This window comes from Bubalus bubalis, chromosome 4 (genome assembly GCF_019923935.1).
Source record: "Bubalus bubalis isolate 160015118507 breed Murrah chromosome 4, NDDB_SH_1, whole genome shotgun sequence".
Lineage (NCBI taxonomy): Eukaryota > Metazoa > Chordata > Mammalia > Artiodactyla > Bovidae > Bubalus > Bubalus bubalis.
The window spans coordinates 128,932,749-128,945,900 of NC_059160.1; the positions used below are offsets into that span (position 1 = coordinate 128,932,749).

Below are 13,152 nucleotides of genomic sequence, written 5' to 3' on the forward strand. Positions count from 1 at the left end.
TTGGCGCCACTGCTGGATTTAGTTCCCTTCTTGTTGGCTGCGCCACCACAGTCAATCGTTACGCTTTTGACCTTGTTTAGCTCCCTGTGAAGCTCAGTCAGCTTTGGCCCCTAAGATTCTGAATTCTTAAATCTATCTGTGTTTGTGAATGGCTCTGATGGTAGTGTTCATAAAAATCCCACTTGCCTTGCATGTCTTTTTCTTTTCTTTCTTTTTCTCTTTTTGAGGGAGGAGATGGTGATGGAACAACGGTGTTGAAGAAGATAGTCTGAGCCCTCCTGCCCTGGGCTGCTGTGGTCCTTCCCATTCTAGTGGGACACATGCAGTTCACCAGAGCCTCCCTCTCCCTTTCCTGCTAACATTTACTAAACATTTATCAGATAGGCTTGGGGGTTACAAATATGATCTTCAGTGATGGGACTGTTTTGTATTTGAACTTAAACTGTTTCTGAGATGATGGAATACATGATCTGGGTTGACGCCCCCTCAGTGAACCACCTGGGGGGTTGCAGCTTACAGCCTTCCTCACACAGAGCATGAGGCTTGGGTTCTGGGTCCATCTTTGAGGGTTGCCTTGGTTGTATTGAATTGCTTTCTGTGCCAGCACCTGCCTGGCTCCAGAGAACCAGGTGACCTAGCAATGCTGAACTGTTTGACTTCCTCTCCAGGACCCTTACCAAGGCACCATCGTGCTGGCTACTGTTAAAGGTGACGTACACGACATAGGCAAGAACATAGTTGGAGTGGTTCTTGGCTGCAATAATTTCAGGTAAATTAGGACCCACCTTTCTTACCTGAGCCCCTTTCTTATTTAAAGTAAAAGCATGAACAGGTGATACGTCTTGGGTGGGAAGGGCAGGGAAGAGCTGTGGATGTTAGAGGTTGTTTTTCTTCACATGTTTTTGAATTTTCTACATTGAACATACCTTTTCAAATGAAGTAATTTAACAATTATTTAATGGTGTACATTCAGTAAGGACAAAAAGAATAGAAAACAGTATTCAAGCAGGGTCAAACAACCCAGAGGCTTCTGGGGAATTGACTTCAGGCCAGAGGCTCCAACATTCGACCCCACCCCATGGCCATATTTCCTTTTTACTCTCAATAAGCTGCCAGATTTTAAAGCCAAGATCTTATTAAGACCTTGGCTAAATGGAGTTTTATAAGAAGGCTTTGACCATTCTTTTTCCTTTGCTTAGAAGAGAACCATGCCATGCCTCTTAGTATTGATGAAGCTAGTTTTTGAATGTTGTATACAAGTAAAATCCCTTTCTTATATCTCTCATTATAGTTGAATAATTATTTAGCGCCAATTTATTTCTGGGTGAGAGCTCATAACCCACAGTAAGAGCATGTTTTGCTCAGATTTCAACGTATTCTTTGTAATGAAAAGCCTGATATAACTAATGTCTTCTCTGGTCCATATCCAGCCAACGGTCCTTTTGAGGTGTGAACTTCTTTGCATGTGCTGTTTTCTCTATAGAGAGGAGAAACAGCTGCAGCTGCGGCTGGGCCCCCTTGGGGTCAGGGTTAGAGACTTCCCACTGTCAGACAGCCATCACCCTCTAAGGCCCTACCTGCTTTCAAACTGTTCATCCATGTCTGTGTTCAAGGCTAATTAAATGCAGCTAAGGAAGGTTGGAGATAAAGGAGCATTGGCAGAGTGGCACCTTCTTCTCTGACTGTCTTCACAGGCACTTCTGTTTGGCTGCTTGTTCACTATAAAAGATGGAGCATTCTCTCCTAGTCCTAGAAACAAGGAATATTTTTCTTGGAATACATTTATTATTTTTTTAAAGATAAATATTCCAGAGAGACAGTGGAGGTTGTTACAGTAAGATTTTTACGTATAGAATAAGTATTTGGATGAGGAATAAATATTTGATAAGGTGTTTGCGTCCTAAAATCTCTTGACATTTCAGCTGTTGTCTCATCTTTTCAAATCCTATGCTGTTGATTTCTATTTGCATTCATCTCAATTAGTTCACATTCATTTCAGCTAATAAATGTTTATAGATCATCTACTGTTTACCATGAATTGTATCAGAGACACCCAGATGATTTAGTTGACTTTTCTCCATTCAGGAACTTTACTGTTTGTCAGGCTAAAAAGCCAGGTACATATTCAATGGTGATAATAAGACAAAAACTACTGAAAAAAAGCAATTTGTAAGCAAGCTCCCTAAAGCAATTCTAAAGCAATTCTTGAGATATCATTGTCTGTGTTTATCCTTTTGTATTATGAAAAATGGGTAAGTAGCTGAGAGAATCATACCAGTAATGTTTCTTCCTCCAGTAAAGGCATTTTAAGAGGCCAGGGAGAACTGTGGCATTTCTCCAGGGTGCTACTGGAGCCCGATGTCATCAGTGAAAGCGACTTATTAAACCTGAACGCTTTCCTCCATCACACCCATCTCCTCTGGCTTGTACACTGAAGGATCGCTTATTTTTTGCTGGCTTCCCAGGTGACATAGTGGTAAAGAATCTTCCTGCCAATACGGGAGACACAAGAGACCTGGGTTCAATCCCTGGGTCAGGAAGATCCCCTAGTGTAGGAAATGGCAACCCACTCTAGTATTCTTGTTTACAAAATTCCATCAACAGAGGAGCCTGGTGGGCTACCGCCCGTGGAGTTGCAAAGAGTCAGACCTGACTGAGCACTCACATAATAATGGCAACTGGAGAAACATCTTCTGATGAAACTTTATTCTTTTTGTAAAAAATAAGTGAATGTGCAAACGTTTTTTCTTTGGAGGTCAAACACCCCTTTGGGTTTTGTGTCTCATAATACATGGACTCTCTACACTGATGGGTTTAATGTTATAATGTCAGGTAGACAGATGCCCCTGAGATAGGCCTTGTGCAGTGAAATGTATACTTTGACTATGTATCCGTGCTGCAGGCTAATGCCTGGGTGAATCACCCAGCTAGTTGAGTGAGTCTAGCAAACCATCTAGTACCAGATGCTAATACAACTTTTTCATTCCCGGCTCTTTGTCACTGGTCAGTAAATCTCATGAAATTCTAAGAGTTCTTTGTGGGGAAAAAAGAAGTAAAAAGGACTGACTCAAAGTGATAGTTCTGTCTGGACAGAAAAGGCACATTTTTTTATGGGGATGATGCAATAGTATTTGCAGATTTGAGAATTTGAATAGATCTGGGGATATGTCCACCTTAGGTATTAGAGTTTACTAATGCCTAACATTTATTTACCACTTCACAATTTATCTAGTGCTGCTTTTATATAACTGGTTTTTCCTTTTTTTCCCCTTTGTATTCTTGTTCTGATTTCTTTCTTTCTTTTTTTTTTTCCTGTCCTTCATTCTTTTTTTCTTTTCATGGATTTGATCCTGCTTTGCCTGCCTTAATTATTGTACTTCTCATTTACACAGCTATCAAGTGGCAGGCCATCCTCAGGGCTTCTGAGTCCAAAACTCAGGATTCTGTACTGTGTCAGTTTAGCTTTCAATATTTATTCCAGTTTTAAGCAACTTTAACTGCAATGTCTAGTATTAATATTCCAGTTTAATTCCTCTTTAGAAATAATTTAGAATATTTAAACATATTTTGATCAGATATTTGAATACATAAAGTTGAGTTTAGAATACTCTAATAATTATTATATAAAAAGACAAATTTAGACTTTTCCCATTTAACATAATGCACCCTGTTTAATTGGATAAGAAAAAATAGGATGTAATAACAAAATTTAAAATTAAGTATACATCTAGTACTTTTAAAAATATGGATCTGGTGAAACTTATCTGAGATGTATTTTCATGTTAATCAATGGTTCTTAATATAAATATCTAGTAAATAATATATGGGTAAATAATATATGGTTAAGAAGGGAACACTTTAAAACTGTATAATGCTAGAGTTTTCAGCTAAGTGAGGAAAAGGAGTGTATTTAAGTCAAGGGCACACTGATCTTTCCTAGCACCTCACAGGTTCTCTTGATAATTATTTGGATATTTTCACCTGTTGTGTGTGTGTGCTTTTGGAGCTTAATTGAAATAGAATTGACATACAACATTGAGTAAGCTTAAGGTGTAAAACATTGATTTGATTTGCAGTATGATCACCACATAGTGTTAGCTAACCCAACACATAATTACCATTTCTTATTTGTGGTGAGAACATTTAAGATATACTTTCTTAACACTCACATAGCATGCAGTGTTGTTAACTCTGTTCAGAGTGCTGTGTATTAGATCCCTAGAACTTAGTCATCTTCCAGCTGGAAGTTTGTACCCTTGACCAACATCTCCCCATTTTCCCCATCCTACAGCCCCTAGTAACGCCTCTTCTACTCTGTTTCTGTGCATTCAGCTTTTTAGACTCCCCATATAAGCCTGTCATACAGTATTTTTCTTTCACTGTATATCTTATCTCAGCATAATGCCTTCAGGGTCCATCCATTGTTTCAGTGGAAAGACTTCTTTCTTTCTTATGGCTTCTTAATGGTTTCATTGTATGCATCTATCACATCTTTATCCATTTATCTGTTGACACACAGCTTAACCACACGTTGGAAATCTTGGTTGGGACTGCAAACTGGTACAGTACTCCCATCTAGTGGTGATACATGTGAATTGCAGGATCAGAAGACACTGCCACCTTTAACCTCACTTAACAGATGTGAGGCACCCTAAGAAAAATTCGTTTTATTTTACTTTTTAATTCTTTCTGGAGAGTAAAAGGGGCTTTATCTATTAAAAGATTTATTTTCAAAATTTTATATATTCTTAAATAGTTTTGGATGCCTTTGCTAAGGTATTTGGTGCAGCTTACATTTTGTCTGAATTAGAAGCCCAAATTAAATGCTAATGTTTACAGCTCTGTTATAACCACTTTAGAATGATGACTGTAAAATTTTGAAATTTCCATAGCATTCATTTTTATTTTCTTTAATCTCTCATGTGGCAAAAGGAAAGAATGTGTATAAGAAGAGACTTACAGACATGGGGTATAGCTCAGAGTGGAGAAGGGAAATCAAGAGAAAGCCAAGGGAGGTGTAGATGTATGCAGGGGAAGCAGGGAGTTGTAGTAAAGGGGAGAGAAAATGGGGAGGGGTTGGGAAGGGTGGCGGCGGGCAGGGATGGGATTGACCCAGGCTTTGGATCCTTTCCTTCAGCCAGAGTTCCCCAGGGCCAGCTGTTCATGATTCTAGACCTTCGTTGTGCTAGTCTCTACTGGATGGTCCTCTTCTTTCCTTCACCTGGCTAATACTTGCTCAAGATTCAGGCGATAGTACCCTCCTGGAATCCTCCTGAAACTGTTGTCCAGGTTAGATGGCCTCTCACAGCACACTGTAAAGGCCTCCTGCCTGGCACTTACCACACTGTGTTCTAATTTAGAACTTGCCAGCAGTTTCTCAACTCACATGTGCCCAGAAACGGATCCCCTTCTTTCTCCAGGGTGTGAGTGAGGACAGCCCCAGTCCTAGATTGGTTGACCCTGGTGGCAAGTAGCCTCCTTCCTGTATCCCAGTGCCATAAGTACTATTTTCTATGCATGGAAAACATAAAGTGCTCCTCTAAGCAGTGATATATTTGACTGTTTCCCAACAAAACTTGTTAAAGCAGCCTAATAAGTTGGAAGTTGAACTCGTCATACTCTAGGCCCCCAGTTCATTGTTTCCAGACCTCTTCTTAACCTCCCTAACATCTGGTCACCTCTCTTGCTGATTGCTTCTTCTCTGTGTGACCCCCGAAAAGGGGAGTCTTCAGGGCTTAACCCTGGGACCTCTTCTCGGTCTGTCCTCACTGCTTCTCAGACTTCAGTGAACCTTCTGACCACCTGGGGATCTTGTTAAGTCAGATCTGATTAAAATAGGTCTGGACAGACAGGCTTAGATCATCTCATTCAGTCTCATGAATTTTTTTTTTCTGTTCCTCTCCCCTGTCATCTCGATCTCTCCCCTTCCCCTCCTCTTCCCACTCTTCCCTTAACCCCTTCTCTCCAACCCCTACCCACGTTTGGCAATTCATTTTTCTGAATATTTTACACATGGTCTCAGGACTTCTTAATGCCATGTAATATGCCAACAAGTCCCAGGTTTTATCTCCAGCTTGGATTGCTCACCTGGGCTGCAGGCTTACAGATCCAGATGACTACCTGAGAGCTCCATTTAGATTTCTTAAAAAAACTTAAACTCAATATTTTGAAATTTTAAGTAATCACCATTAAGATGCCCTCTTCTGTCTCTCTGAGCTCACTCCCTACAGCTTTCTCCTTCCTCCATTTCTATCTGACCACAAGGTCTCCTTATTTTTCCTCCAACAAAGCAAGCAGGCACACGTTCCTGAAAGATAGAGCCCCTGAAACAAGAAAAAGGATTGAGAGTGAGATGATTCTTGCCATCATACTGATGAGTTTTAATTCTTAAAATACAACATACAATGTTGAAAGCAGTCAGCTTTGAAATCCATACATCTTTGTCTTGATGTAAAAGCGATATGCTCTTTCACTTGGTGTTATAGGCTGTATTTAGTCATAGTTCAACAAACCCAGTTACCGGCCTATGTGCAGTGTGCTAAAGAGAAAGAACAGGCCGCCTCACCCCCGTTACAGCCTGCAGTGCCCCACCATCCACCTCTGTGCATGTTTTCTAGTGGATTAGTGCTAACACACTGAAGAGAGTCATCATTGATTTGAAATTGTCCGCTTTCTGAGGATTCTCTTTGTGCTAGTTTATTTTTTTTTAAGTACTATGATAACAAGCTAAAAAGTCCAACTTAAATATAAACCGGTATATAATGAGAAACAGTGCCCCTTCCTGCCCTTGGTGTTCAACACCCACTGTTAGCAGCTGCTGGGATGTCAGGTGGTGGTACTTAAGCATTGCCTTTTTTTTTTTTAACTTAAAATCATTTTGTCTGTTTAGTTATTTAAGAATTGTTGACATGAGGAAACAAAAGAAAATGTGCACTCTAATTTTTAAAACATCTTTATAACCAATGCTCATGATGAAATTAAATTGTCAAAGTGATGGACATCCTTGGTACTCTCTCAATCTAGAATAGAGGAGTAGTTTACAGAACATTTTCCAAGGCTGAAATCCCGTTTTCTCTGAGATCCAGGAAGCCATCCCCTCCTGGAGTCACAGCTCCGTGGAGAGCGCGCTCTGGGCTTCCTCTGCCCAGTCCCACTCTCCTCACGTGCCCACGTGATCTGCTCTTCCTCTGAGTCTTGCTCGTCTCTCCTGGTAGCTGTTCTTTCATTCATTCTCCCTCTCCTTTGACTTATGGGAGATTCCCTTCTCATCAGCTTTTCATGTACAGGAACTGATCCCTTCTTCCTTATCCTTCTTGTTGGCTTCCATGTAGGGTATCCTGTTCAGTAGATATTGAGGGAGTGAACTTCTCTAACATCTTTATTGGCCTCCATGGCTAAGAAGACGCGTTTTCGTGTCAGATCCTGGTTCAGATCCCAGCTCTGCTACTAGTGAATTGTCTGGCTGGACAAAATGCTTAACTTCCTGGCACATGCTTTTCTGGACCCTTCTTTATTAAAAATGTAAAAATCATGTTTTCAAGAATTAAAGAAAAAGTATTCTTTGGTAAAACCTACCTCAAAATCAAATTTAAAATAGGAATCAAACATCATAAAAATATTTATATTGTTTAGTGCAATAATCCCATTTATAACAGTCCATCCCATGTATATATTTGAATAAATACATGAAATAAATATATGAAAACAACCCCCCCCCCCACCACCCCGAGAAAAAGACACAGACTCCTGTGAGGGTTAAACAAGATTGTTTATATAGAAGGCTTAGCATAGTGGAAATATCCCAGGTGTCCATTGACAGATGAATGAATAAACATCTGGCACATTCATACAATGAAATATTATTCAGCCTTAAAAAGGAATGAAGTTCTGACTTAGGCTACAGTGGGGGAGGAACCCTAAAGATGTTAGGCTAAGTGAAATTAGCCAGACCCATTAAGACAAATGATGTATGATTCCGCTTGTAGAAATATCCAGACAAGGCAAATTCATAGAGATGGAAGGCCATGTAAAGGTTACTTGTTGCTGAGGGATTATAGGGTTTCTGTTTGGGGCAGTGAAAGAGTTTGGAAATTAAATAGTAGTGATGGTTATACAACATTGCGACTAACGAGTGACCCTCAACTTACACCTAAAAATGGTTGCAGTGGCACATCATGTATTGTATATATTTTGCCAGAGCTTAGAAAATAGTGTCCTCTACCAAAAGCTACCTTAAACGGGTGAACTACAAGCTCTGTGGATTGTGTCAGCGAAAGTCTTTGAAAAAGCTCAGTGTAGCCCCTGCCCAGGGCCAGTTCCTAATCAATGGCAGTCATCACTGGGTCGGTTGTCAATGTTTGGTGAGCTTTTCAGTGTGATTCCAGTTTACATGAGAGCGGTGTTTAATGGCTAAATAAAAATGTTCCTTTAGCTTTTTTGATAATTAATGGGATCTCATTAATTATCTCACATCTCGTTTCTGTACCCCAGAGTTATTGATTTAGGAGTCATGACTCCATGTGACAAGATACTGAAGGCTGCTCTAGACCACAAAGCAGGTACTATGCAACTGGGTTCCTGGGCATTTCAGTGAATTGTGTTCTCCCAGTGTCCGTCGGCGAAGGGTGATGCCCCCACCCATGGAGGTTACTGGGACATGCAGACACTCAAGTGATAGCTCCTGCCTGGAGGGTTCTGTCATTTCCATTTATAACGGGGACTAAAGGGGTGAATAGGTAACCGTGAAGCTCCTTTATAGTTCTGAGGAAGGGGTATGGGGACAGGCTTCTTAGAACAATTTGTATTGGATTTTATTTTTCTCTGTGTGTATTTGTTCTTATATTTCTTCTGACACTGTGGCATATCCCATCTGGGAAATCATGAACTAACAGTTTCGTGGCTTTTCCTGAAACAGTGGCAAGCAGATTATTGCAACTTGAAGTTGCAAATCATATTTACTACCAAAAGCAAACAATAAATTGAAAACCCCCAGTCAGAAAAGAAGTCTCAAAATTATTAATAGAAATTGGGAATTTATCTTCTGGCTTGTGGTCTTTGTTACCGAGTTTTGAAAATGAGTCTCCATACCTTTACTCTTTTTCTCCCATCCTCCTTGTCATTGTTCTTTTTTTCCTTTTTTAAAATAATAGATATAATTGGCCTGTCAGGACTCATCACTCCTTCCCTGGATGAAATGATTTTTGTCGCTAAGGAAATGGAGAGACTAGCTATAAAGATCCCATTGTTGATCGGAGGAGCTACCACTTCCAGGTGAGTCATGCTAATGAGCTTCATGCCTCACTGAAATTTTCATAGATGCTAGTGTTTAAAAACAGGGATAAAACCTGAGGTTTTTCCTACGTGTAGTACCTTGGCTCCGTGTTGTATAAATACACGAATTTTCCAGTCTTCGTACCTCAAGAGCCAAAATAATTTCGGGGCCTGCTGCAGGAAACTCCTCCATCAATGCCACCCCAACACCTGTTTCTGGATTCCTTTGGCCTGTAATCCTCTTTCCCTTAATCCTCTCACCTCCTGTTCAGTTCCTGAGACTTCTAATGAACACTTATACCTCCTGCAATCAGACTGAGTGAAGATGTATGTTTTAGCACAAAGGCATTGCTTGAATTTTAGCCCACTCTCTGTCTTGAAGCAGGTGTCTGAGTAATTACAAGCTCTATTGAAGAAACTCTGACCTTGTAATAGTTGAGATAGAAAGCTGACTGAGAGAAAATGAATCAGAGGATCACTTTGGGAAGTTGTTTCTGAAAAGGAGACCTTTTGGGAACCTTTGGGTCAAATAATTTAAAGAAGAGAAAGTTCAAATTTGGTCACATGATCATTGTTCATTTTGTCAGATATTTCCTGGGGTCATGATCATAATGGTAGTTGGTGAGAGGTATGTTAATTAGAGGTAGACTTTTTATGACACATTCCTTATGCCCCATATAGCTCACTTTGGCAGGGAGCAGTGCCCAGGTAGAGCATTGGTCCCGATGGTCGCACAAGCATGCAGTTTGTTTCTGATACAAAATACAGTAGATGGCCAGCCCAAAACTATTCAGAGTTCCTTTCACACGAGAAACAACTATATGTTAAGCCACTTGTAGTAGTTAGGAATCTCCAAACAGGATGTGTGTCTGTACATGGGGCATGAGGGGAGCAGGACAGAGAAAAATTGATTTTAGGAACTGTCTCATGTGATTCTGGAAGCAAGAACGTCTGAAATCTGCAGAGAAGGTGGCCATACTAGAGGCCTGGTAAGAGTTGCTGTTGAATCTTGAGTCCAAAGGCAGTCTGGAGGCAGAAGGCCTTCTTCCTCTGGGAACCCCAGTCTTTTCTCTTTGTTGTTGTTGCTCAATTGCTCAGTCGTATCTGATTCTTTGTGACCCCACGGACTGCAGCACACCACGCTTCCCTGTCCATTACCATCTCCCGGAGCTTGCGCAAACTCATGTCCATTGAGTCGGTGATGCCATCCAACCATCTCATTCTCTGTCGTCCCCTTCTCCTCCTGCCTTCAATCTTTCCCAGAATCAGGGTCTTTACCAGTGAGTCGGCTCTTCCCATCAGGTGACCGACATACTGGAACTTCAGTCCTTCCAATGAATATTCAGAACTGATTTCCTATAGGATTGACTGTTTTGATCTCCTTGCAGTCCAAGGGACTCTAAAGAGCCGCCTTCAATACCACAGTTTGAAAGCATTGATTCTTTGGTCCTCAGCCTTTATGGTCCAGCTCTCACATCCACACATCACTATTGGAAAACTTTGACTGTACAGACTTTTGTCAGCAAAGTAATGTCTCTGCTTTTTAACATGCTGTCTAGGTTGGTCATAACTTTTCTTCCAAAGGAGCAAGCGTCTTTTAATTTCATGGCCACAGTCATTGTCTGCAGTGATTTTGGAGCCCAAGAAAATAAAGTCTTTTACTGTTTCTATTGTTTCCCCATCTATTTGCCATGAAGTGATGGGACGAGATGCCTTGATCTTAGTTTTTTGAATGTTGAGTTTTAAGCTAGCTTTTTCACTCTCCTCTTCCACCTTCATCAAGAGGCTCTTTAGTTCTTCTTTGCTTTCTTCCATAAGGGTGCATATCTGAGGTTATTGATATTTCTCCTGGCAATCTTGATTCCACCTTGTGCTTCATCCAACCCAGCATTTCACATGATGTACTCTGCATATAAGTTAAATAAAGAGGGTGACAATATACAGCCTTCTCTTAAGGTCTTCAACTGATTAGATGAGGCCTACCCATATTATGGAGGGCAATCTGCTTTACTCAGAGCCTACTGATGTAAATGTTAATCACATCTGAAAAATATCCTCACAGAAACATCTAGATTGTTGTTTGACCAAAAACTGAGTACCATGGCCTTGCCAAATTGGCACATAAAATTGACCATCCTCCTACTTATAATCTGAATAGAACATTTTCATGAGTGGTTACAGTGTTCTATCTCCACTAATTCCTTTTCATACTTGGAGAACTCAGTAGTGTGGCTGTTATTGCCCACATTAGAAAACTGGCATTGTTTTTCCATGAAGAACTTAACCTGCTAGGATTATGTGACAGATTGTTCTCCAGGAATATGACTATCTATCAATAACTGGGATTTCAATGAGCATAGTTTGGGTAATTGAATGATTATAGTGGGAATAGTCATTAGCTTAGTAAAGAGAATGGTAAGAGAATCTATAGATTATTGTCAACATGAAAGACCTTTTAAAATCATGGTTATAAAATAGGAATAAAGAAATATTTAAATGAGCAGATGTAATGAAATGCATTATGAGTTATGTGAATGTGATGCTAGTTTCCAAATAAGAAAGATTTTATGGGGACTCTACACTTGGAAGTTCAATATCAGGAAACCACATCCTGCTACTTGTTCAAGCTGGAGCATTGTTATTGGTTAGTCTCTAAGTTGTGTGCAGCTCTTTTGTCACCCCACGGACTGTAGTCTGCCAGGTCTCTCTGTCCGTGGGTTTTCCAAGGCAAGAATACTGCAGTGGGCTGCCATTTTCTTCTCCAGGTGATTTTCCTGACCCAGGGATCAAACTTGCGTCTCTTGTGTCTCCTGCATTGGCAGGCAGGTTCTTTGCCACTGAGCCACCAGAAAAGCCCAAGTTGGAACATTACCAGTAGTTAATTCTATTATATCTCTTACCAAGTAACAGCCACAGATTAAAGAGGTTCCTTAAAGAATAATCGGAAGTAACATGACTAGCCTCTCAAGATATATCATTGGCAACATTAGCCATAAATGACTCTTAACAGTTATAACCTGGTATACCAAGTAATCAATTAGATCAGTAATGACCAACAGTCTTCATGCTCTTATAGAATATCTGTTCTTTTCATCTAGAAAACTGAAGGTTCCTCCCAGGAGACAGACATCTGGTTCCCATGATCTCCCAGGTCTCTTTAACTCTGATATTCTGTTTTTCGATGAGTTTTTTGGTTCTCTTCTCTTCCTTGCCTGTTACAGTTTCTGAAAAATTGTTTGGAAAATAAAAGCCAGTAGTCGTGCCTCCAGGTAGCCATCTCTTTCTCCAGCTGTGCCTGCACTGCAGCTTTGTATGAGTGGATTCCACTGATACTACTTATACTTCATCTCCTGTGTATATCCTTCTGTGTCCAGCTCAACATTATGTCTTTAAGCCCCAAACTCATTGTTACAGTAGTTGGGGGTTTTTGGTGGTTTTTTTTTTTTTCTCTTTGTGGTAAAATATTGAATTGTATAATGCCCTCTGGTTTATTTATCCATGCTACTGTCGTGGGCATTTGGGTTTTTCCAGTTTGGGGCTGTTAACGTGGAATGCTGCTATAAATGTGTATCTTCCCTGAAGCAGACTTGCTGGGTCACTGAATATACATATGGTCATCTATCTGCATTCCATGGACAGAGGAGCCTAGTGTACTGCAGTTCACAGGGTCACAAAAGTCAGACACAACTTAGTGACTGTATGGCAGCAACATCTGCAATAGATATTTATTGCAGGGTCTTTTTCCAAAGTGATTGTACTAATTTATACTCCCACCAGCAATTATGAGGTTTCGGGTTATTCTACACCTTTTTTGGTGTTTGTCATTTTAGTATGTATGCAGTAATATCTTAATAAGATCTTCATTTATATTTCTCTGCTGAC

The 13,152-nt window shown here is 40.3% G+C and overlaps 1 protein-coding gene across 6 annotated transcripts in view; it reads left to right on the plus strand.

Annotated features, from left to right (window-relative positions):
* Nucleotides 1-13,152, plus strand: part of MTR (5-methyltetrahydrofolate-homocysteine methyltransferase) — a 125,189-nt gene that overhangs the window by 85,740 nt on the left and 26,297 nt on the right. For all 6 annotated transcript variants that reach the window (XM_006050165.4, XM_006050167.4, XM_006050166.4 and 3 more), the window contains 3 exons: nucleotides 669-769; nucleotides 8,491-8,558; nucleotides 9,150-9,270. In XM_006050165.4, coding sequence (XP_006050227.3) covers nucleotides 669-769; nucleotides 8,491-8,558; nucleotides 9,150-9,270 — 290 coding nt within the window. The remainder of the gene's footprint in view (nucleotides 1-668; nucleotides 770-8,490; nucleotides 8,559-9,149; nucleotides 9,271-13,152) is intronic.